This window comes from Phodopus roborovskii, unplaced genomic scaffold (assembly GCF_943737965.1).
Source record: "Phodopus roborovskii unplaced genomic scaffold, PHOROB, whole genome shotgun sequence".
NCBI lineage: Eukaryota > Metazoa > Chordata > Mammalia > Rodentia > Cricetidae > Phodopus > Phodopus roborovskii.
Genome location: NW_026126611.1, coordinates 9,400,441 through 9,424,065, shown reverse-complemented (window position 1 = coordinate 9,424,065; position 23,625 = coordinate 9,400,441). Strand labels below are relative to the sequence as shown.

Sequence of the window (23,625 nt, the reverse complement as noted above, 5' to 3'; positions counted from 1 at the left end):
GATAATTCTTAGTGGATGCTTGCCATATACCAGGAAATTTCCTGTCTTAGATATATCGATAATGAGGCAAGGGAAAGAAAACCTACCCTCTGAGGGCATGCTCTTGCAGCCCATCTTTCCTGAGCCTCTGCAGAGCCAGGCTGGCCCTTAGTGCTTCAGTCTTTCCTGCGCTCGCTGTCTGTCTGTCTGTCGGTGCTGCCGGGATCCTGCTCTTCAGGTCCAGTTCTGCTGACTAGTCTAAGAATTTGTCTCACAGAGTCAGATCACTCTCCCTGTGAAGTGTTCACGGTAGACTGTGCCTGTTTTCCCACAGTGGGAAGTAGGACAGTGCTCTTGAATTTTATTTGAAGATTTCTGACATATTTAAAAAAAAAAAAAAAAAAACAGGCCTCTTTTAGATTCTTTTAGAATCACAACCATTTCCTATAAGATGCGTCTTTAAGGTCTTTCCTGCTGTCACTGAGATCGAGTTACTCCAGGGGTTATTTGTGTTGAGTGGTGATAAAAGCTTATGTTTTGGAAAAGTAATGGACTTTTGCTTGATCAAAGTTTGGTACCTTTATTTTAACACCTTCTGTATGTTCTTCAGAGATTGCTTTTTCCCTTATAGCCAACGTACAAACAGTCAAAGTCATACAACCTGGGCAGTAATGTCGAGATCTCTACATAGTGATACTGTAAAGGTTCCCCCAAGATGGTTTAATTTTAATTCAGTAATTTTTTTGATGCCATAAAGTTGACAGTGTTTGAATGAAATAATTCATTTGTTTATGGCTTAAACCCTTCTTCCTCCCAAACACTTGCTGAGTCTCAGGCACTCTTTAGGAGAGCTGTATAAAAGGATAGTGGGTGCCATTCCATTTGCAAGTGGGAAACTGAGGTGGTGATTTTTACCGAAGAAATGCAGATAGTGGGACAGAAAGAAAGGTGTGAATTAGCCCTGTGCTGAATCGTTCACCTTTGTGGGGTGTTTTTTTTTTTCTTTTTTAATTTTTAATGATGAAAACAAAAATAACCCTAAACACAAAGCTTCTGGAAAAACTATTTGTTCTTCCCTGTCTTGTATCATTCCTCAGACTTGACCATCATAGCCTCCTGCTTAAGTCTTGTGTTTCAGAGCTGGGTCTCTACAGACATCCTTGTTGACAACAGTTTTGTCCAAGGGGAGGCTATCCACAGAGCACTTTGTGGGCATGAGGTGACATTATAAACTTTCACAAAGGACTTCGGTGAATCTTTGATCTCTTGGTGATTTTCCTTATGGTGGCAGTTGTCACTTTTTGAGGATAACAGTCAATTCTAGCCACCAAGACATGGATATAAGTATGGTCTGAAGTGTCATTGTTAATGTTCTTGACGATGGCTCTTTGGAGTATTGTTCAGCCAACATCAGCACTGCTGCCCTGGGTTTCATGAACTTGTCCATTTTTGTAGATACAAAGACAAGGAGCAGCTCAGAAGTTTGTAAACTGAAAAGCCTGGGAGCGGACTAATAATGAGCAATCCAGGGCTGCCGATTAGGTCACACTGCCTATGGGTTCTTTTTGAACTAGAGGTGCCCAGCAACCCGACCTGGGTTTGTGGGATCACGATTTTGGGGGTGGATTGCAAGGTGCCTCCAGTTCTCTTCCTTGACTTTTGTAAAGGAGGCCCATTGGTTAATTTTTTAGTAACTTAATTGGCATCATGTCCAAATATAACTTTTCATTTTTTAAAAATTACTCAAAATGTACTTGTAGAAAAGTTGCAAGAACATTTTAGGTGCAAACTTCAGATTCTTTTTAAGAAAAGATTTGTTGTATTAGTTCACATGTCTGAGTGCTTTGCTTGTGTGTATGATGCCCATCAAGTGGGTGCCTGACAGAAGTCAGAATAGTGTTGGATCCCTGTGACTGGGATTAGATGGCTCTGTGACATTGTGTGGGTGCTGAGGATTGAACCTGAGTGCTCTGTAGGAGGCCTGCTGAGCCATCTCTCCAGCCCCAGATTCTTCATGCTGACACATTTACTTTCTTTCCTTTCTTTTTCCTGAATATTTGAGAGTAAATTTCAGTTCAAAGTGCCAGTTACCTCTGAATAGCTGTTTATTTTCTTTTAAAAGGATACTTAATCATAACACAGTATTATATATTGGGAGGTTAATATTGATATAATTACTGTTGAAGATCTTTGCATAATTTCACTATATATTGTACCCATTGTCTTCCTTATGGAATAATTTCTATACCGCACTTTAATGCTTTATCTCTTTTAATTTGGAAGTTACTCCTTTTTTTTATTGTTTTTTTTTTTTTCTAAGAGCTTGAGGTGGTGGTGTGTGATGACAGCAGGACAATTTGGATTTTTCTCCATATTGATTCATCTGCTGTGTAGTTCTATGCATTTAGGCAGGAGTCCTTCAGAATCAGTGCTGTGCATCCTGATTTATGAGCATCTGTGTCATTAGCAGGGATTGGCTACAGGTTTCTTTGCTTTCTCTACCTTTGTACCTTGTGTCTTGTTGGTGAGATACTGTGATGCAAGTATAAAAAACATCACCCAAATTTGCCCACTTGTTTTTAGCATAAATTCACTTCTTGCCTGGGTCAGTTAGTACTAATATAGTCACCAAATGTTATTTACTTAGTTTGTTGTGTCTGTATTTGCATCTGTGAGCTTTCCCTTTTCTTAATTTATATGTAAATATAATTGTGTATATTATTGTAAACTCATGTTTTTTTTTTTTTTTTTTGTTCACTGGCCTTTAAAGATCTTCCATGGTCAGTTTTGACTAATCAGAGATTCTTCAAGCCAACCCTTTGGCGTTTTGGCAAGCACTATTAAGTTTTAGGAATATCCCCTTATTTTCTGATACAGTAAGCTAATCCTGCCCAAACCTTGACTGGCCATTTCTTCAAGAGACTCATGCTTCATTTGGTGGCTATATGCGTGTCGGTAGATCAAGCTAGACATTTTATTTTGTACACATATAAACACAGTTCTAGACACATCTACAAAGCTGTGAGTTCATCATACCTTCTCAAGGTCCATCTATATTTACTTTCCTGATGGTGAGAACCTTGCTTCTGTTATCTATAGCAATGGTTTTCAGTCTTTCTAATGCTGCAACCCTTTAATAGAGTTCCTTATGTTGTCGTAACCCCCCACCATAAAATTATTTTTGTTTCAATTTCATTATTAATTTTGCCATTGTTATGAATTGTAATGTAAACATCTACTACTAAGTTATCATCTGAGATGTGACTCCTGTGAGAGAGTCGTTTGGCCCTCAGCTTGAGAACCGCTGCTCTATAGTATGCTTGCTAGCAATTTACTCAGAAGAAGCTCCAAGGCTAAAGCATCTGTCTTTGCAGACAGACTGTACTAGCTAAGGCTTAATACTTTATATAGCTATCTGTTTTGTTTAACCTGAGAACATACAGTTAACATACCAATTAAAAAATTATTTGGTTGGGTCTTTTTTCTCTTTTAATGTGATCTGTTATTTATTAAATATATAATTAGGTTCTGTTTTTTTCCTCCTTATATTTCATTTTTGCTTTCTCTTTATTAAAAATTCAAGTCATTAAAGATAAATTAGCTTCAATTACTTTTTGCTTTCTTTTTGAGACAGGATTTCTCTGTAGCCCTGGCTGTTCTGGAACTATGTAGAACAGGCTGACCTGGAACTCAACAGAGTGCTTCCCTCACAAGTGTGGGATGAAAGGTCTGAACTATTATGCCTGGCTGCCTTTTACATTTTCATAGCTTTAGCATTATGATCACTTGTGACAGTAAACCATTTATTTAGCATTCTTCAAAACAGCATTGTAAAGTTCAGAGTTAAATGTTGAGAGAAACTTAGCTGGAAGGAAGACACATGTCAAATAGTGTGGATTCTTTTGGTGGGTATGAGGAAATGCATGTTCAGGGGTGGGTACTTTTTCCTGAATGCATCTACAGTCTGGGGTAGGCATACTTTTCTGTAGCAATGTTTGAGGCCCATAAAGCTGAAGTGTGCTTACTGTGTAAGCATCATCTTCAGTATTGCTACAGCACCGTTTACTAAGATGAGCAAGCAACACACAGTGAATCACAAATTCTAATCAGTATTATTAATAAAAAACCCAGAGTCAGATATTGGGTGTGGGGGGGGGCTGAAAGATCAGAGAAGCAAAGCAGCCAACCACTATTTGTCACCTCTACTGAATCCTCAGCCCAAAGGGGCCATCCTGTCTCTAGGAATCCTCAGACTGACTGCCTGGACTGCATCTCCAGACTGACAGCCTGGGACTGCAGTGCTCCTCAGACTGCTTTAGACTGACTGCCTAGACCACAGTGAGCTCCCATCTCCCCTCACCTTATATTCCTCTCCGCCCAGCCATATGCCTTCCTGTCTCCACCTCCCTAATGCTGGGGTTAAAGCCATGTGACACCCAAGTGCCTTCCTGTCTCTACCTCCTTAGTGCTGGGGTTAAAGCCATGTGACTCCCAAGTGCTGGGATCACCTTTGTGTGAGCTCTGTTTCTCTTTTAGACTGAATTAATTTGTGTAGCTCAAGATGGCCTTGAACTAACAGACATCTGCCTCTTGTCTCCCAAGTGCTAGGATTAGAGTTGTGTGCCACCACTGCCTGGCAGGAGAGGCTATGTGTGATAGCTTTGTTTGCACTCTGATCTTCAGGCAAGCTTTGTTATAGCTTGAACAAAATATCAACACATCACAGTGAGCAAGAAGCTTGAAGAGAGATAATTTGGGGGAATGCCCTTAAACTTGGGGCAGTTTTCCTACATCAGTCTTGTGAATGGTGGACTTAGAGTGTGAGCCACCATGCCAGGCTCATGGCCTTTTATATGATTAAAACTTAGGTAGTAACTGGGCATGGTGGTGCTATCTTTTATCTCAGCACTTGGAGGTAGAGTCAGGTGGCTCTCAAGAGTTGGAGGCCTGTTTGGTCTACATAGAGGGTTCCATAACAGCCATGGCAACACAGACAAACCCTGTCCCCCTAAAACAAACACAGTATATTGAAAGGTCTGTGAAGAAAAAAGAAAAAAATTAAAGATTTAAACTGTACTAGTGGCAGTTTATTAGGACATTAGGGGTAAGCCTGTTTGAATCCTTTTAGCATTTTATGTAATGTTAGTTACACAGTTCTTTATTATAATCATGAAACTAAATTAAAGTACCGTACGTACTGTTAGAAATAGAGCTTGTTTATTTGAGAAATTGTAGTTAATACAGCTAAGGGGGCTTATTGCCTAGAAGCTTTTTAATAAACTGATGATTTCCCATTTTTCTGATCATTTTACTATTATTACTACTTCTCAGACCAAGAGAAAGGAATGGTCTTACCTTTTCAGTGTAATGTTACCACAGGACTAGCCAGAACTCAGGAATGTGGACTTTTTGAACTATGGGAAATTTTAAGCTGAAGACTTTCTTGTATCTCTCTCTCTTTCTTTCTCTCTGTGTGTGTTTGTGTGTGTGTGTGACTCTGAGTGTGTGTGAGTGTGTGTGTGTGTGTGTGTGTGTGTATATATGTATTTTGTTTTCTCTCATGAAGACTATTTCTTGATTCTATGATATGGTGACTGGGTACCATTGATGTGTTGTGCACCTAGAGCTGTGGGCAGAGCTGAAGTGTGTGGTTTGGTCTGTGCTCCTTGTCCAGTTCTTTGTACAAACGGGACTTGAGGAGGAGTCATACATTATTCAGGCTACACACCTGTGAGGAGCCAAAGTAGAGCAAATTAATAGCTTTTTTTTTTTTTTTTTTTTTTTTTAAAGTCTCATTTGTGTGTCTCTGGCTCAGGATGGAATCATTATGCAGCCATGCCCCTGCCTCAGCCTCCCCAGTGCTGGAAATACAGATCTGTGAACCACCGTGCCCAGCTACATTTATACAATTCAGGGTTCTTCTTCTTCTTCTTCTTTTTTTTTTTAAGGATTTTATTTTATTTTTTTTTAAAGAAGACAGTATTTTTGGGTGGCCTTGAACTTGCCCTGTAGACCAGATTGCCTTCAACTGCAGAGATTCATTTGTCTCTGCCTCCTGAGTGCTGGGATTACAGGTGTGGTGTTAGTGCACCTGGTGAGAGTGATTTTTTTTTTTTTTTTTAAATATGGTTGCTGTCAAAGGAAGATGGGACAGAGTATCAGTTGTGCAAGGAGAGGTGTGGTAGTGGACCACTTGCATAGTGTGCTTAGACAAGAGTCCTAGAGGGGCTCTTAGAGAAAGGGGCCCTCATTGTTAAGGATTTTGAGACCTAAAGCCATATTGAGAATTGCATACAATTCATATTTAGATGAATTTTGTCAAGCCATTTGATAAGTAGACTCACAAACTCTTCTAAATTTTTGAATAAAATCTGTTTGGTTATTAGGTTGACACCATGGCATAGTGTGTTTCCACGGTCCACTGCCTTCCCTAGGGACTTAGTTGTGTAGATTTACTTTATCCCCAGCTGGTAGACTTGTGTTTTGTTTCTTTGTTTGGTTTCTGTTCAATTTTCTTCTTTTTTTTTTTTTTTTTTGGTGGCATTTACTTAGTTATTTTTTATTTTATGTCTATGGGTATTTTGTCTGCCTAGATGTCTGTGTGTCACTGTGTGTCTCCGGACTGCAGAGTTAAAACAACCTGCTAGTGATCTTGACATTTGCTCTTCTCTGTTTTTTAAAGACAAGGGCTTGCTATGTATGGTTTTGATGTCTTGAACTTTCTCTTCCTACTTCAATTCCCCATACTAGGGTTACTGGCATGGGCTGCTATATATACTGTATGGGCATGCCATATAGGTATGGCTAGTTTTGTGTTTGAGACATGATCTTCTAACATATTTGATGTGGTAGTGTACAGTTTTAGTTATCACTCGGTTTTAAGTGAGGAAATTCACATACTGTCAGCCCTGTGAGGCCACTCTGAGGGAGTACTGAGTGCTGAGTCGTTAGAGCCTCTGACCAGGTGTTCTCTGCAGTCCCTCTCCTTCAGGTCTGTATTGTTTCTTTGCACCCCCCAAAGCTTCACCTTCAGACCTCTTGGCTCTCACTGGTTCTCTAGTTCTCAGCATTTATTTCTTTATTTATTCTTCACCTCTTCAGGAATTATTTCCTATTTTAATTGTTGTTTTATGGGATTCAATCCCACATCACCTAGATTTGTTTGCATGATGTATACTTAATAGTCATGCTACTGTCAGCCCAAATCCAAATTTTTCTTCAACTTGCTTCTTGTTTTAGACTTCAGTTTACTTGGTGAATAAAGCCATATTCCTAAATATTGACACAAAAATTTGGGATTTCTTGTGTCTTCTTCAGTCATGAAATCCACTGAGCTTGCTTTTTAATGCGTTCTGCATCCTTTCTGTCTTTCCTTTTTATTCCTCGAATTAAATCTTTAATCCATGCACTCATCCTTTCTCCCTTGCATGACTCTTGTCAGTTTTAGATTGGCTTTTGTTCTTTCTTTAATTTATATGGAAATTGCATTAATCACTTACATTTTTAAAACAAAAATTAAAAAAAAAACTTTCAGATTCTCTTTTTTTATAGTTTGACTGTGTAAGAGAGAACTAATGATCAACTCCCAAAATAAAGGAGGCAATTGTATATAAGGATGGTGTTTTATTTACAAACGCCTTTATTAGTGTGTAGTGGGTAGGAACGTGTGTGGTGCCATTGCACACATGGAGGGGTCAGAGGATAACTTGTGGAGTTGGCTCTCTCCGTCTTTATGTGTGTTCTAGGGATCTGACTCACGTTGTCAGGGCCCACCTCCAGCACTTTCCCCTCTGAGCCATCTTGCCTCCCTCAGAAAGATGATGTTAGAAAACACCCCAGATGATGGTGGACATTACTGTGAAGGAAGCGTTGTGCTGTGTTGCTCTTTCCCTCTCCCCCATTTGTGTCCTGGTGTGGTGAGTGGGTCCAGGAAAGCCCTCTGCCTTACTGTCTTTAGATTTACTAATTATGTATAGTGTCTGTCTGCACGTGTCCTTGTGGGCCACAAGAGGGCACCAGATCTCATTACAGATGCTCCTGAGCCAGCAAGTGGTTGCTGGGAATTGAACTCAGGACCTCTGTGGATTTGGTATTACACTTCTTTGAATGAGACCAGTCTGCTGCTGAGTGACAGTCTGCTGCAGAGTGAGTTTAGTTATGAAGAAGTTGAGTAAATTCATTCTGCTAGCTTGTATTAGACTATTAATTACATTTAGGGTCCATCTGTACTTAGTGGGTAAATTTTAGCCATTGTGGACAATATGAGAAAAAACAAAAACCACAACAAAACCCCAACTTTCTTGGCTACTGTTTAATGTGAGGTCAGAGTTTCCCAGGGTAGATGGAGAGGAAGCGAGCCCTGGGTATCTGCTACAACACTGTTCTCAGACTGTAATTTTAGATGTAAAAGAGATTCCGTTTCCATCTTTGTCTCAGTACAGAAAGTTCTCTGTTTGGTACCACTTTGTTTTTTTATGCTGCTGTATATTTATTATTATTAAAAGTTATTCATTAGATTTAGCTTTGAATAAGTAGTATTACCTAGAAAATTTAATAATACTTTTTTCTTGTAATTTTTTAATGCATAACATTCTCTTTAAAAAAATTCTTAATTTCTTGGGGCTGGAGAGATTGTAAGGTAATTAAGAGCACTTGCTGCTCTTGTAAAGTACAAGGTCAGTTACCGCCCCAGGTCCACGGGATCCAGTGTCCTCTTCTGCCCCCCACTGCCACAGGTACACGCAGGAACATACATGCAGGAAATCTCACATACACAGGGAATAAAAAGAAATCTTAAAAAACCTTCTTACCACGGCTTTCAATACACAGTATAGTCTGTGCCCTGATGAAGTAGTCAGCTGGTCTGTGAGGACTGATCAGTGCAATTCATTGTTTCTATTGAACCTGGGTTTGGTGGCTCATACCTATGACCCCGTCACTTGGGGGACAGCTAGGATGAGCACCACAGAGTTTGGAGCTGGCCTTGACTACATAATGTGACATTTTGTGGGGTGGGAGAGTGAAGAATGGTAGGGTTTGTTTTGTTTTTAGAAAATTGGTGGTTATATCCAGCTGACAATTTTTTTTTATATTTCCCCTGCTCTTTCTTTCTCTCTTTTTGTATGTAGTTCTGATGTTTAGGATATTATGATGAATTAAAATGCTTACATTATTTTTTAACATAGACGTTTCTGTTATTTCTAAGATAATTATTTTAAACCTTATTGGCTATGCTAATTCCATTGCAGAGCTGATTATTTCTTATCTTAATTATTTAAGTTAGTTGGATTATGTTACTAAATGTTTCTTGGCCATGTATGTAGGGATTTTCCTCTTGAATTTTTTTTTGGGGGGAGGGGGTTTATTTTTACTTGTTTTGAATCATCTATAATGCCGCTGTGGGAGTGATTATGATTATGGCCTTTGGAGTTTGTTAAGTCAGTGGAATATTTTGGCCTTTACATTAGTACTGTACTACCCCCTTCTCTCAGGTGCTGTCTTGTATAAAATGACAGCTTTTCTTTGTCTTCTTTTTCTTGGTAGTTTCTCTTCCTGTGCTGAAAACTTGTATGAGTATGTATTTATTTCAAGGGTTCATGTTGTCTTTGTGAAAATAATTGTAATTTCTTTAAAGTGTTTGTTAAATTTGATGTGAAAATCTCAGTCATGTAGATAGTATGTTTTGATCAATCTTACCCATGATCTCTCCCCCTCCCACTTCCTCTGAACCCCTTTTTTCATGCCCCCTCCTTTCTAACGGTCCATTCTGTATAATTAGGGTTCCTTGCACAAACAAAGGTGTGTTATTTCCTGGAGCATGGGCATTTTACCATTTTCTTCAAAGTTTCTTGATGACTCCAATGTAGTTGCCCTTTTGAGATTAGCGTTTAATTGTCTGTTTTTCCTCATATACAGTAGACAAATTGGTGTGTGTGTGTGTGTGTGTGTGTGTGTGTGTGTGTGCGCGCGCGCATGTGAGGACATAGTGTGTGCTTGCAAACATTTGATTTGTCCTTACACATTTCACTTGATTTAGTGTAAAAGTTGGCTAGTAGTTGACAGGGATTCCCAGCCTTTGCCTTGCTTGTTCACATTTCTTTTATGGAGTCACAGTCCAGAATGAGCTCAGGAATTGTTAGTTCAGACTCAGACGAGTGTTCCCTGTTCCCACTGGGATTCCCACAGTCTCTAGCTTTTAGGGCTCTTCTGTTTTCTATTCAGAAAGTTGCTACCTGTTAGGAGTAAAGTAAAAAACAAACAAATAAAACAGTACCACCATCTCCCTCCATTTCTGAGATAATGCATGCTCCTTTTCCTTGCGCCTCTGGGTAGATGCTCATGTTGTGAACAGGGCTACACTCCAGCCCATGTTACAGCCAGTAAGAAAGAAGCAGGAGAAAGGGAAGAAAAGTTCTCTCCTTCCCGTCTCCCCAGATCCCTTTTCTCTGTTCTTCTGATTGGCTCCAGGGCAGTCTCTGCCAGTGCTGGGCACACACCCTGCTGGAGGTGTGCCTGATGCTGTGGAACTTAGCTTCTTCTACAAAGCCTCCTTACTCCTGCACTGTCAGTAAGGCTTGATTGACACTGGACTGCAGAAGCAGACATGCAGTTGACCTGTCTATCCATCTTGACCAGAACTGTGTACTTCTTAAGAGTATTTTTAGCCCTCCCATTCCAAAAATTTGACTTGAAAGGACCTTTATACACAAGCTTTTGCGGTTTAAGTATGGTTCTTTAAGTAATATTTGTCTATAGGGAACTTTTGACCTTTCAGTGCAAATGCAATTTTGAATTTACTTAAATTCTAAAATACTTTCCTTTCAAATAGTATTCAAAAGTTATAATATCCTTAGGCAATTGCCATATTTGAAAAATAGGATGTTCTTTAATTATTATCCATATGAGAATGCTTATAGTGTGACTAGCTGTGAAACATACCAAAATTGATGCTGACTCAATAGTGTTCACAGTTAGTTTTCTTTGTAATTTTTTGTTGCCAGGGATTGTGCAACTAGGTGTCACACATACTAAACACCAGGTCTGCTGCTTCAGCTACTTTAGGGATATGAAGTTAGGAAAACAAATATTTCCTTTCTTTATATCTTGTACTTCAAAAAGTGCTTTAGATTTTTTTTTTTATTCTGAGAAAGATGTACATTATTGCATACTCATCTCTGTGCTGTCTTCACGTGTACCTTCACTAGTCTTGTTCTAGAAGCGTTTGAGTTTAACATAAGGACAGACTTTGGCCTTATCCTTCATTTCCAGTGGCTCCCGTCAGGTTTTCAGTGAGTGGTGAATTATGAGAGTATATATAATTTGCATTTTCTTTCTTTTTTGATTTTTGAAACATTCTAGATTTTCTGTATTAAAATATTTTGAACTGGAAAACAGGTCAGTCAGGTCAGTCAGTCAGCTCAGTGGGTAAATCTACTTGCTGTCAGCCAGATGATGTGACCCATGTGGCAGCAGAGAGCCAGCTCCTGCAAGTTGTCCTGCAACTCCCACTTGAATGTGCACACTCACACGGCTGACGGAAGAGAGGGACGGTGACAAGCATCCCTTAAAATTGATAATAGTCTTATTATAAATCATTCTTGGTTCTAAGGTTTTTAATATGAAATAGAAATCAGCCTGTGTCTTAGAAAGCTCACACTAGGGAATTGCAAAAAACTTGCATCTCCCATCAGCTCCAACTCTTTAAAATCATGGATTTTTAAAAGACAACTGCTATTTCAGTTGTAACTTCAGCTCATGTTGCTTAGAGTTATATTTGAAATATTTTCTACAAAGAAATGGAAATTCTCAGATTTTTTTTTTTTTTTTTTTTTTTTTTTTTTGGTGAAGAGTTAAGAGAATGTCGGTGATGATCTAAATAAAATAATCAGGAAGTTTGACAAAATTCATTAGATTGCCAGCCACACAAACCGCATTCATTTCATCCTTTAACATGGGAGTTGAGACATGAGGCAAGAAGGACTGTGAGCGAAAATACCTGTTTTAAACAAAGTACAGTGTGACTTTGCTGGGAGAGTCGGAGCAATGTCTACTTGCCGCAGGTAAAGCGGTGAAAAGGCCGGAGGGGGGATTGTGTCCAAGTGTCGCTTAGTGCCCCTGAGCTTACAGGAGCACGGTGACTCAGAGGCAGCTGGGTCACGGAAAGGTCCACCCCAGCATGGGCGACAGCTGCACCCTCGGAGTTGCCAGCCTTGCTTGTAGGCTGCTCTGCAGTCTGTGCCTGCAGTGGTTACTGCTAGCATAACCTGAGGGGGTGGTGGGTGTTCATGCCACTTGTAGCTTTTTGAGGCCTCTGAGGGTTGTTAATTTTTATTTTATTTTTTTATATTCCACACCCCCCCCCCCCCACAGGGTTTCTCTGTGTAGCCCTGGCTGACCTGGAACTCTGTATAGACCAGGCTGGCCTTGAACTCAGCGATCCCCCGCCTGTGCCTCCTGAATGCTGGGATTAAAGTTGTGCACCAGCATGCCTCACTTTATTTTTAGACAACTAATCTGGGATGCCCTTCTGTATGCTGGGAATATATTGCCTTTATTGGTTGATGAATAAAGCTGTTTTGACCAATGGCCAGGCAGAATAGAGTTGGGGGGGAATCCAAACAAAGATGCAGAGAGAAAGGAGGAGTCAGAGAGAGGCCACTTGGCTGCCAGGGAAGATGTGAGGTAACAGGCCATGGGCCTTGCGGTGAAGCATACAATAAGAATGGGTTAATGTCTGAGCATCTGACCAAACAATTATAATTAATATTAATCCTTAGAGTGGTTATTGGGGAACTGGCAGGTGGGACTAGAACCTCCAGCTATAGACAACAGCTTTATAGAGACGTGCACACTATACAGTTCATCTATTGAAGTGTGCGATGTGGGTTTTGTGTATTACTTTAATAATTCTTTAAAGCTATGGTATTCATCTGTCACCCCAGCATTTCCTGGGATTTTAAACGTTTCTAGAGCTTTTTGTGTGTCTGTGTGGGGTGAGCCTTCCTCAGCCCTCCAAGGGATGTTGTGTTTCAGTTTGAAGAAATACCTACACAGCACTCCATTTTCCCTCTCCACCTCTTAGTATTTATCTGCCCTTCTTTTGTGATGGTCTGAGCTTAGAAAGGGGCATTTGTGCATGTCTGCTTACCCCCTACTTATGGGATGGCTCACATTGGTTCTACTACAGCCATGGTTATTTCAGTGTGAATGGTTAGGAGTTTCTGCAGTAGGCACTGCCCACGGCAAAGAAGAGTATCCTTCCTGCACAGAGGGTGACAGCGGCAGCTGTGGGAGTAAGCACACATGTCTAGAAGGCAGTTTGACAGGCCGGCACATCTGGCTAAGAGTAGCAGTTAGGCTCCTTTTGAGGCCTGTGATTCCCCAGCCACAGGCTTTTATCTTGGTTTAGAGTAACACATGTGGTTTCTGTAAAGGAAGGTTTTTTTTTTTTTTTTTTTTTTTTCTTTAAAGTAGATCGGAAAATAGGGATCTCATCCATTACCATGTTGATAGTCTGCAGTCTGTAATCAAGCGCGTTTGTTGGGGACAGTTTTTGCACAGCAAATTGTGGAGTGTCTTCCAGAAAGTCAGTAGACAGTGCAGGGCACATCGAGCTCATTAACGGTTGGATTTCTCCTAGTCCTGAAACCAAAGCCTCTGCTGTCCTAGCAAAAAAGAACTTGCCTTCCAATTTGTGTGAGCAGCCAGCACCAGTGGCCATAGCCTTTGTGATTTATATATAGGATGCAAGGGGGTGGGGGCTTCCTGACCCACAACTCAGGAATAGAGTTCGCTGTGGGCTCAGGGATTTTCATTTAACAGCCCTACGGCTTCCATGAGTGTTTTTTCTTTTTCTTCTTATGTAGAGTGCCATTGTTTAAATTAACTGTTTTTGTTTTTTTAGTTATTTCCTAATTCTGAGCTACCCAACAGTTAGTATTATATAATGGAACCTTCTTACAAAGGGTGAGCAGGATCTTTGACCATCCTGCTTTTTGAGGAAGTACCTGTTGGTTTTAGGATGCAGCACTTAGTAGAGTATTAAAAAGATCACTTAGCAAGTACAGTTTGGCACACAGAGATTGTGTCCGTTGTTCTGTCTGAAGAGCAGTGACAGGTGCAGCAATGTGATGGGAGACATTACTGCATTAATTAGCTAGTTCTCCGTGACTTAAGTCAGTTTGCTTGAGCTAACCTGCTGTTTCACCCTGGAGTGCTTCTCCGGGCTGGGTAGGATTGTGGAGTGTTGCTGACCTGGCTAGGGACCAGGGGAAGCAGGACCATATTTTGTCTACCTTGACTGCCATTACAGCTGACTTGTAGTCTTTGGGTTGGTTTTGAGGCCACAGCTGGCTGCAAAGGTCCATAGGGTGGGTGAATTTCTCTTTCCCAGTATACTTTGTTGCATCAGTGAAATGTGCACAGCATATTCTAGGCTACCAATTGCTTCCCCTTCCCTGGTCTTGTCTTAAAACTGTGCTCTTCCTTTTACCTTTTGGCAAACTGTTGCTCAGGCCTTCTCGAGACTCACAAATTCAGCATTTGGCTTTTTGACATCTCTATCTTCAGGAGACCTGGACTCTGCCCTTGTGCTATCTTGAGTGCTTGAGCAGCTTTTGAACCTTATTTCCATTCTACTCTGGTCATTCACATCCACAGTACTGCTCCTGTCTCATCAAGATCATTCCCTACATGTGCTCAGTGATGGGGCTGAACCCCCATGCCAGTTGTGAAGCACCTGCTCGTCTTCCTAGCTCCTCTGTGAATAGTCCTGTAGCGTCTGGTGAATTGGAATTAAACACTGCCTCTCATCATCCAGTTTTCCTCAGTAATGTCTCTTTTTTGCTTCCTGCTTTATTTATGGGGCTCTTAACTGATTATTGTGAAAGTGTCTGTAATGGCTGTTATGAACCAGTCTATCGGGGATTGATTTCCATTATATTGTCTCAGATAATGCTGTCTTTGTCTCAAGGACAGATGGCTAGGTATTGTCTGGTTTCTCCATTCCCCTGACACCTCAGACTGATCTTATCTACCACCATGACCCATAGCCTCATTACCAAGACCGTGGGGGAGTTATTTTCTTATTTAAAAGTCTTCTCCAATTTAAACAGTTCAGAGGAGTACGCTTATTTATCATAGTTTCTGAACTGTTTCATTGCATGCTGATTTGTCTATCCTGTATTAAAGGTCAGATCTGTGAAGTATCTTTTTTTAAAACTACTTAGTTTGTGTATGTGCATGATATATGTGGGGTGTGAACAAGTTAGAGGCTGATTTTAAGGGATCAGTTCTCTGCTTCCACCTTGCGTGGATTCTGGGTATCAAACTTGTGTTTCTAGCCAAGCAAGCTCCTTTACCCAGAAGCCATTTCACCAGCCCCTTATGACTATTGTCTTTTCTATTTCACATTCTCCTTCATTCACTATTTAGTTGTTGTCCCAGGTGATAAATGTTTGTGTCTGGTAATGGTTTTAAAGGACAGATAATGATTGGTATTTCTTTGGTGTCTTACTAGTTGTTACAAACAGCACACCATCATCTTCATGTCACCCTTCCTTAGTTTCCTTCTGTGTGCGCGTGCTAAATGAGAGGTCAGTACAGAGAATGGGGTAACATACAGCCTTTTTAATTTCCTTGTAATTCCTTTCTTTGTTTTAATAATTTATTTTTTATGTGCATTGGTGTTTTGCCTGCTGTATGTCTATGTCAGGGTGTTAGGTCCCCTGGAACTGGAGTTACAGTCATGAGCCGCCGTGTGGGTGCTGGGAACTGAACCCCCGGGTCCTCTGGAAGAGCAGCCAGTGCTCTTAAATGCTCCAGCCCCGTAGTTCCTTTGTTACAGGGATAGTTCTTTTATACTGAAAGATGAGCCTCACGTGGATGCTGTGTGGCCCAAAGTGGAGCTCACACAGACGCCGCTGGGGCTCCACACTCGGTGCTCCAGGGAGTGTGAAAATATCCTTCAGTCGGTTAAGAATTTTTAGGGCAACCATATAATTTTATAATTGTGTGGGATACTATTCATCAAGGAGGTACACTATCCCATTCTGTGTAATCAGTGGCCATTGGAAATCTTCCCCTTTCCCAGAAAGTTGCCCTACTCAAATGGCTCCACCTAGAGTCTATGTATTATTATCATCTCAGGGAACACATAGCTGTCACTACAACAATGAGCCACACTCTACCACATGTTGAGGAAAAGTAGTCCTATGGGATTGCCTGCATGGCCTCTTCATCCTCAGACACATTGGCCTTATTTGCTTGTCTTATCGTTTGTAGGGGTTTGCTGCCCATGTTTTTCTCCTCTTTTTACTTTGGTTATGTTAGTCATGTTTGGGTACCAATTGTGTTGTGTGACTATTCCTGTGGGGAAGTATACAAACATACCTTTATCCCAGATAGGGCACTGATGACAAACCAGAGAAACAGTTCCACCCATCTAGCTGGATGAACCAGTAAGTTTATTAGGGTTAGTTGCAGTAGTACAGATCAGTCACAGCTGCTATACTATTGAAAGGTCCATCCGGCATGGGTGCTGGCTCATGAAACCCCTATCGTAGAGCCTCTTGTGTCTGTTATGTTTCATGAACTTCCTGAACCTCTTATGTGAATTTTGCGTGTTGAGTTTCCTGAATGCCATTTATTGAGGGGAAGGGGCGGGCTTATATACTGACTCACAGCACAATGGAAAACAATCCGCTTGACCCAAAACAGGGTCAAGAGTGCAAGTTTTCAGGCTTAGTTCCTCCCCAGCAGATGTTTTCCTCCCCAGCAGATGTGCGTTAGCAAATCAGGAAGAGTACCGATAACAACTCTGGGAGCCGAGACTGCAGAATATTCCAGCCAACAGCTCAGGCTTGTTCAAGGTGCTCCGGAGGTCCATGCAGGGCCCTACAGGTCCCCCTTTAATAAAAACTAACACCTGTCTTAGGTGGCAGAGGATGTCGGCATAATTCCTTACCTGAGAAGTCACTCAGGCCCGTAACCTTCCTGTCTTCGGTTGAAAATTTCCCCCCTTCTGCCATACCTGTCTCTGGTGATTAGTTCATCTGTAAGTTCAGCCATACCTGGGCAGAGGCACTCTCTTGAGCTAAAGACAGTAGACTCTGTCTTGTTTGAAAGTTGGCTTGGGCTTGTCTAATGCTGTGGCGGTGTAGGCAGATCAGGCAGATAGCCCCAAGGGCAAGGGCTATGAGCCCTAGTGAGAGAGAGCTTGCCCATTCTAACTAATCTGCCAGCAAGTTGAAGTCCTTGTAAAAGGTCTTCTGCACTGGTAGGTGGTACTCGGGTTTCATTGATGTTAATGATCTGCATGGCTAAAGCATGTGTATAATTTAAAAACTGATTACTCCAGGACCCCTGGAGAAAAGTAACTACAACTGCTGAGAACAATTCAGACTTCCTCCAAAATTAGCAGCATTAGTTACAACGAAAAAGAAGGGAGCCAGAACACAAGTGCCCGAAATGAAGGTGAAATTCTTATCCTTTGGCCTGAAGTGTAATTTTATAGTTTTACCCAGGTCATCTCTGCCATTTGGTCTTCTACTTTAACATTGTTGCTCAGGACCGCATCTTTAACAAGACAGGGAAAAGGTGGCAATGGGGAAATTATCAAGCTCCTCTTTATAAACCTTTTGGAGATCTCCTTTTAGTTGTTTCTAATCGGGGATGTTTAAGCCTCCAGAGTGTATAAATTAGGACCTATGTTTTTCTAATATGGCAATGAATTCTTTAGCTGTCTTAGTTTGAATTCCAGTGCCCTGTCTTTTCAATAGTGCCACTAATTGCACACTGAGAATTTCCTGGCATCCATCCTTCAATATACCCTCATTCACTTACTTTACTGGCCGGCGTCCAAGGGCGATCTCTTAGGTGATCCTTTCTTCCCAATCTCAGTGGGACCTCCACTTGTAGTGCCCGCGCTATAATCTGTTCCACTCATTGGGCGAAGGCCTAGAGATTTAAATAAGAGACAAGACAGCGGGTCACGTGCAACAGGAATGCCGTTTGTTGAGGGGAAGGAGCGGACTTATATACTGACTCACAGCACAGTGGAAAACAATCCAGGGTCAAGAATGTAAGTTCTCAGGCTTAGTTCCTCCCCAGCAGATGTGCGTTAGCAAATCAGGAAGAGTACCGATAACAACTCTGGGAAAGATGTTCCAGCCAAGACTGCAGAATATCCCAGCCAACAGCTCAGGCTTGCTCAAGGTGCCCCGGGGGTCCATTCAAAGAATAACATGCTTTTAATTGGTAGGGAAGTTTCATATAACCCTTTTTTAATAGTGTCTTAAGTAACTGATTTTTTTTTCCTTATGGTTCTTGAGGCTAGGTAGTCAGGGCTCCAGGTGTGACAATTGAGTCCCTGGGAGAAACTGTTCCTGTCTGATGGATACTTACCTTCTCACAGAGGAGGGAGGGGTGGGGTGGGGAAAGAGCTTAGGTGCGTGAAAGAATACGTATGTGTTTGCGGGCAAAACTATGTGATATCTAGGTTTTGAAAGACAGTCATCCTGCTAGACTGGGGCTGGCTGTCAATATGATGTCATTCAATCACCTCCAAAGTGTTGACAGAAGTTTCTGTCCCGCCCAGCCCTGCAGCCATTTAGTCCGAATAAACACACAAAGGGTTATATTAATTATAAACTGTTTGGGCGATGGCTCAGGCTTCTTATTGGCTAGCTCTCTCTCAATTAGTAACCCATTTCTATTAATCTGTATGTCTCCACGTGGTCTTGGTTTACCGGTCATGCCCAGACCTCTTGCTCCCTCTGCCCCTACATGGTGTCTCTCACTCTCTGTCTTCCTCTTCCCAGCATTCTCCTCGTCTGGTAGTCCCGCCTATACTTCCTGTCTGGCTACATCCTGTCTGTCCATTGGCCAAAAAGCTTTATTCATCAACCAATAAGAGAAACATTTATTCACAGCACACAGAAGGACACCCCCGATCATCCGAGTGATGCTGCTTTAAATATGGTTATGGTGGAGGTTGGGGCTTCAATATAAGAGTTTTGGAGAAGGTGATCTGTGAAGATGGTGTATGCACAAGTGGGCTAGAATAAAGATGATAAAATATAATTTTTGAGATAACTTAAACAGCTGTTTTTGAAGTCTCTGAATATTCTTGATTCCCCCCAAAGAACAATGCTTTTCACTTAACACTTAAGTTTTTCTAGCATTTTACAGTTTAATACCACTGTTGGTTGAGTTTCAGACATTAATAGTTGTTGCAATAGTAGGTGAGGGCATTTGTTTACAGTTGCTGCTTCTGCCCTCTTTATAGTTTATTTTTATTTAATGCACATTTTTGTATTTTGCTTGCACATAAGTCTGTGAGAGTGTCAGAAGCCCTGGAACTGGAGTTACAGACAGTTGTGAGCTGCCATGTGGATACTGCAAACTGAACCCAGGTCCTTTGGAAGAGCAGCCAGTGCTCTTAACAGCTGAGCTACCTCTCCAGCCCCTGCTTTAGCCCTGTTTTAATACCTTGGTCTTGAGTAGTGATGCTGTGAAAGGATGTCTTGTACAGTGGCTGCATCTTGTTTGTCTGCTATGGCTGTGGTTTCCTTGTTTCATCAGTTACCAACCCATTTCCACTTTGTAGGAGCTGCTGACACCTTACCTGTGACCGCTTTCTTCTTTCTTTTCATTGTGGTAGTCATGGTCTTCTGAATAGGAGGAAGAAGCAGCCCATCATATGGGTCTGGATGGTAGCTGCTCAGTCGTGGTCACGGGGACCACCCCAACACAAAAGGGGTACAGCCAGCTCTCTTAGGCCCGCGCCATTGGGGCCAGCTCTCCCACACCCATGGTGAGCGGTGGGGCCATCTTTCCCAAGTGCAGGGGAGGAGTGGTGGTGTTGGCAACTCTCTTGATGCAGTGTTTAGGGAGGGGCAGGGCCAGTGAGGGGTGGGGCTGGCTCTGCAGGGCCCTTGGATTTCAACACATATGGCTCCTCTTAACCCTGTTGGAAACAGGAGCCATGGACATCAACCCAGACCATATGGCCCGCACCAGCAGCCTGGGGCCAGGACAATCCTGTGGCCCTCTGTGGCAGTGCAGGCCAGTCAGATTAGCATGCCCTCTCTGGTAGCGGCACAGCCCTCAGACCCAGCTTGGCCACAGGTTGTGGCTGACCCCAGGCATCTGTGTGACCTTTGTTGTTATCATGGGCCACAGACATAAACACAGAACCCAGCTGTGGTAAGACTATGAGCCCAGACGTGGTAGCAGCCCATGCTTGGATGTTACCTTGGCTCTAAGTGGCAGCACAGGCCACTCAGATTAGCATGCCCTTTCTGGTAGCGTGGCCCCCAGACACCAGCATGGCCCCAGGTGGTGGCATTGGCATTGCTCTCAATGGTATCCAGAGCCATGGGCATCAACAGATCCTGGTTGCAGTAGGGACCACGGATCCAGACATGGTCCTTGGCAGCAGCCCTGACCCAGATGAGGTGTCTGTAATTTTGTTTTTACCTAATTTCCTCGGTTGCTTTCTGTTTGCAAAGCATTTGGTGTGTAGTTATCCACTTAATCACTTAAATTACATTAAAGGAATGTTAGCCCTTTGTTTATTAGTGTCAGTTACCATTATCTTTGTAGCAGTTCTGTTTGAAAAGTAATATATTAGACATGGTCAGACAAATTAATGGCTTCAAAGATAAATGCTTTGAAGGGTTAGGGTTAGAGAAGTTTGGTAGTGGGGAGTTATGGAAGCCCTTTCCTTCCTCCTTAGGTGACTTAGGGAAAAGCACACAGGAGCTGCTGGGGAGTCCCTGGGAGGAAGTTCTCAGGGTGCTGTGCCAGAGAAGAAGAGGAGAAGAGTGTGTGCTAAGAGCAAGAGGCTGTAAACATGACAGGGGAGGCTTAACTAGAAATACAGTTTGGTTTTGTTTTCTTCAAAGGGAAGTTCTTGACTGTTGAAGAAGTGATGGAGGTGTTTTTTGTTTGTTTTTTAAAGATAGTTATAAATGTGGTAGGAGAACATGCCCATCTCCTCCCTCCCCTCTCCCCCTCCCTCCCTTTTTCCCTCTCTCTCTCCCTGGCTGACTTGTTATGGAATTTGCTTGTGTGGATCAGGCTGACCTTAAAACTCACAGAGAATCAGCCTGCCTCTACTTCCCAAGTACTGGGTTTTAAAAAAAGCATCGGCCACTACACTCAGCATCAGAGGCACAAATTTTTAATATTTATTGTATACTTGGGAGTGGAATTGGCTCAATCACATGGTGCCTTTTTTGGGGGTGGGGAGGGAGGCAGGGTTTCTCTGTATTGCCTTGGAGTCTGCCCTGGAACTCACTCTGTAGATCAGGCTGGTTTCGAACTCACAGAGATCCATCCACCTGCTCTCTGCCTCCTAAGTGCTGGAATTAAAGGCATGCGCCACCACTGCCTGGCTGGTGACTATTTAATATTTTTTATTTTTCACATTTGGTGTGTGCACACACGGCATATACATGTATCGAGCCTGTGTAAGGACAGCTTGTTGGAAGGAATTGGCTCTCTATTTCCACCATGTGGATTTGAGGAATGAACTCAGGTTGTTAGGTTTGGAGGCACTCACCTTCCCCACTGAGCGCATTGCTAGCTAGCTCTTTAGTGTATTATAAAGTTGCTGTATCATTTAATACTCAATGTAATACTCATACAATGGCAGTGTATGAGGATTCCAAGTTTTTACATCTTCTAACTTTATAATGATTATGAATAAGCAAGTGTGAGGTAATAACTGATTGTAATTTTACATTTCCCTATGTCGTTGAGCTTGTTTAAAGCTACCCGTGTATTTCATTGAGAACATAAAAAATGGAAATGCTGGTAATTTCACAATTGCTTAGAGGCACTTGTGGTGTATTTAACATTTGTTTTTCTTTTTCATCAGTTATATTCGCTGAATGACTATAAACCACCCATTTCTAAAGCAAAAATGACCCAGATTACAAAGGCAGCCATCAAAGCCATTAAGGTGAGTAATGAATTTGTGTCTTAAATAAACACCCTGTGTGTGTGCTGTGTGTGTACATGTGCCATTCATAAGGGTCATACAGAGTCAGAGGCTTTGTCAGACATATCCCTCCATTGTCTTTCAACTTTTTTTTTGAGAGGAAGTCTGTTAAATATTCAATATGATTTGATCTAGAATCGCCTGGGAGATGGGCCTGGGTCTTGCCTGTAGGGAAGTACTTTGATTGCCTTAATTGAGCTGGGTAGGCTTGTCCACTCTGGGTGGTGGGACTATCCCCTGCCATTTAAATGGAGAAAGGGGACTGAGTGCTACAGGCATTCATGTCTGTTGCTGCTGCTGCTGAATTCTAATTGTTGTTAGTCTGTGGGCTGTGCTTGTGAATGTGGGCACTCATGTGCTGTGGTGGTCAGAGAACAGTTTCCTCCCCCACACCAGGTATGTGAGGATTGATCTCATGTCTTTGAGTTTGTTTGAGAAGTACTTTTAAGCCATTGAACCATGTCTCTTGTGCTCTGTGTTTCTGATGCAGTGTGACTAAGTGTCTCAAGCTTCTGTTCCTGTATCTGACCTAGAACTGTATTGAATTGCTTTCATTAGGATATTTTGTCAGGGCAACAAGGAAATACTGTCAGTCCAGGGCTCCCTATAGAAACAGAGGCGAATCTATTTATTTATTGAAAGGGGTTTTATTAGAGTGGCTTACAGGATGTGGTCTGGGTAGTCCAATACTGGCTGTCTCATGATAGAAAGGCCAAGAGTCTGGTAGCTGTTCAGTTCAGGAGACTGGATAGCTCAGCAGCCCCAGTCTGGAGCTGGACTCCTGGAGGGTTTCTAGAGAGCTGCTGGCTTCAGTCTACATTGGAATCCTGAAGAAGTAAGTTTTAATACCAACGAAGAAATGTCTCAGCAGTAGGATCCAGGAACTTGCCAATAACAATGAGGGCAAGTAGTAAAATGCCAAAGCGTCTTCCTTCTGTGGCCTTTTATCTGAGTTTTGCCATCTTAAATGTTTTGATTAAGAAATTCCCTGTAGGTGTGCCCTGAAACTTGGGTTTTAGTTGATTCCAGTAGTCATGTTGACAACCAAGATTAATCCATCCCTCCCTTCTCAACTTGACACACAATCACATACCCTGTTACACTGACAGTTTTTTTCCTGGCTAATTTATTTGACGGTTTTAGATGTCATTAATAATAGTAGTGGCCTCTGTATGCTTGTATATAACTCTTCGAAGAACATTGATACTTTCATTCTTTTTTTTTACTACCTTTTTTATTTTATGTGCATTGGTGTTTTGCCTGCATGTATGTCTGTGTGAGTGTCAGAAGCCCTAGAAATGGCGTTACAGACAGTTGTGAGCTGCCATGTGGATGCTGGGAATTAAACCCAGGTCCTCTGGAAGAGCAGCCAGTGCTCTTCACTGCTGAGTCATCTCTCCAGCCCCTACATTTTCTTAGAAAACAACCAAAGCACAGTATTTTGATAACATGTATGAATTTTGTTTTGATAAAATGCTTTTGTGCTAATATGCCTACAGTCATCCCATGTATACATTTCAGTGTTCTGGCTTTAGTTCGTATGTCTCCTCAGTCTAAGGGAAGGGGCTATCCTTTGTAAACCAGATGCCGTGAGACTGGGACTATAATTCAAGTTCATCCAAACAGAAGTGTTTTAATAG

General features: G+C 41.9%; 1 protein-coding gene across 3 annotated transcripts in view; it reads left to right on the top strand.

The window, feature by feature from the left end:
* Positions 1–23,625, top strand: part of Scaf8 (SR-related CTD associated factor 8) — a 142,223-nt gene that overhangs the window by 7,224 nt on the left and 111,374 nt on the right. For all 3 annotated transcript variants that reach the window (XM_051205980.1, XM_051205979.1, XM_051205981.1), the window contains exon 2: positions 21,863–21,946. In XM_051205980.1, coding sequence (XP_051061937.1) covers positions 21,863–21,946 — 84 coding nt within the window. The remainder of the gene's footprint in view (positions 1–21,862; positions 21,947–23,625) is intronic.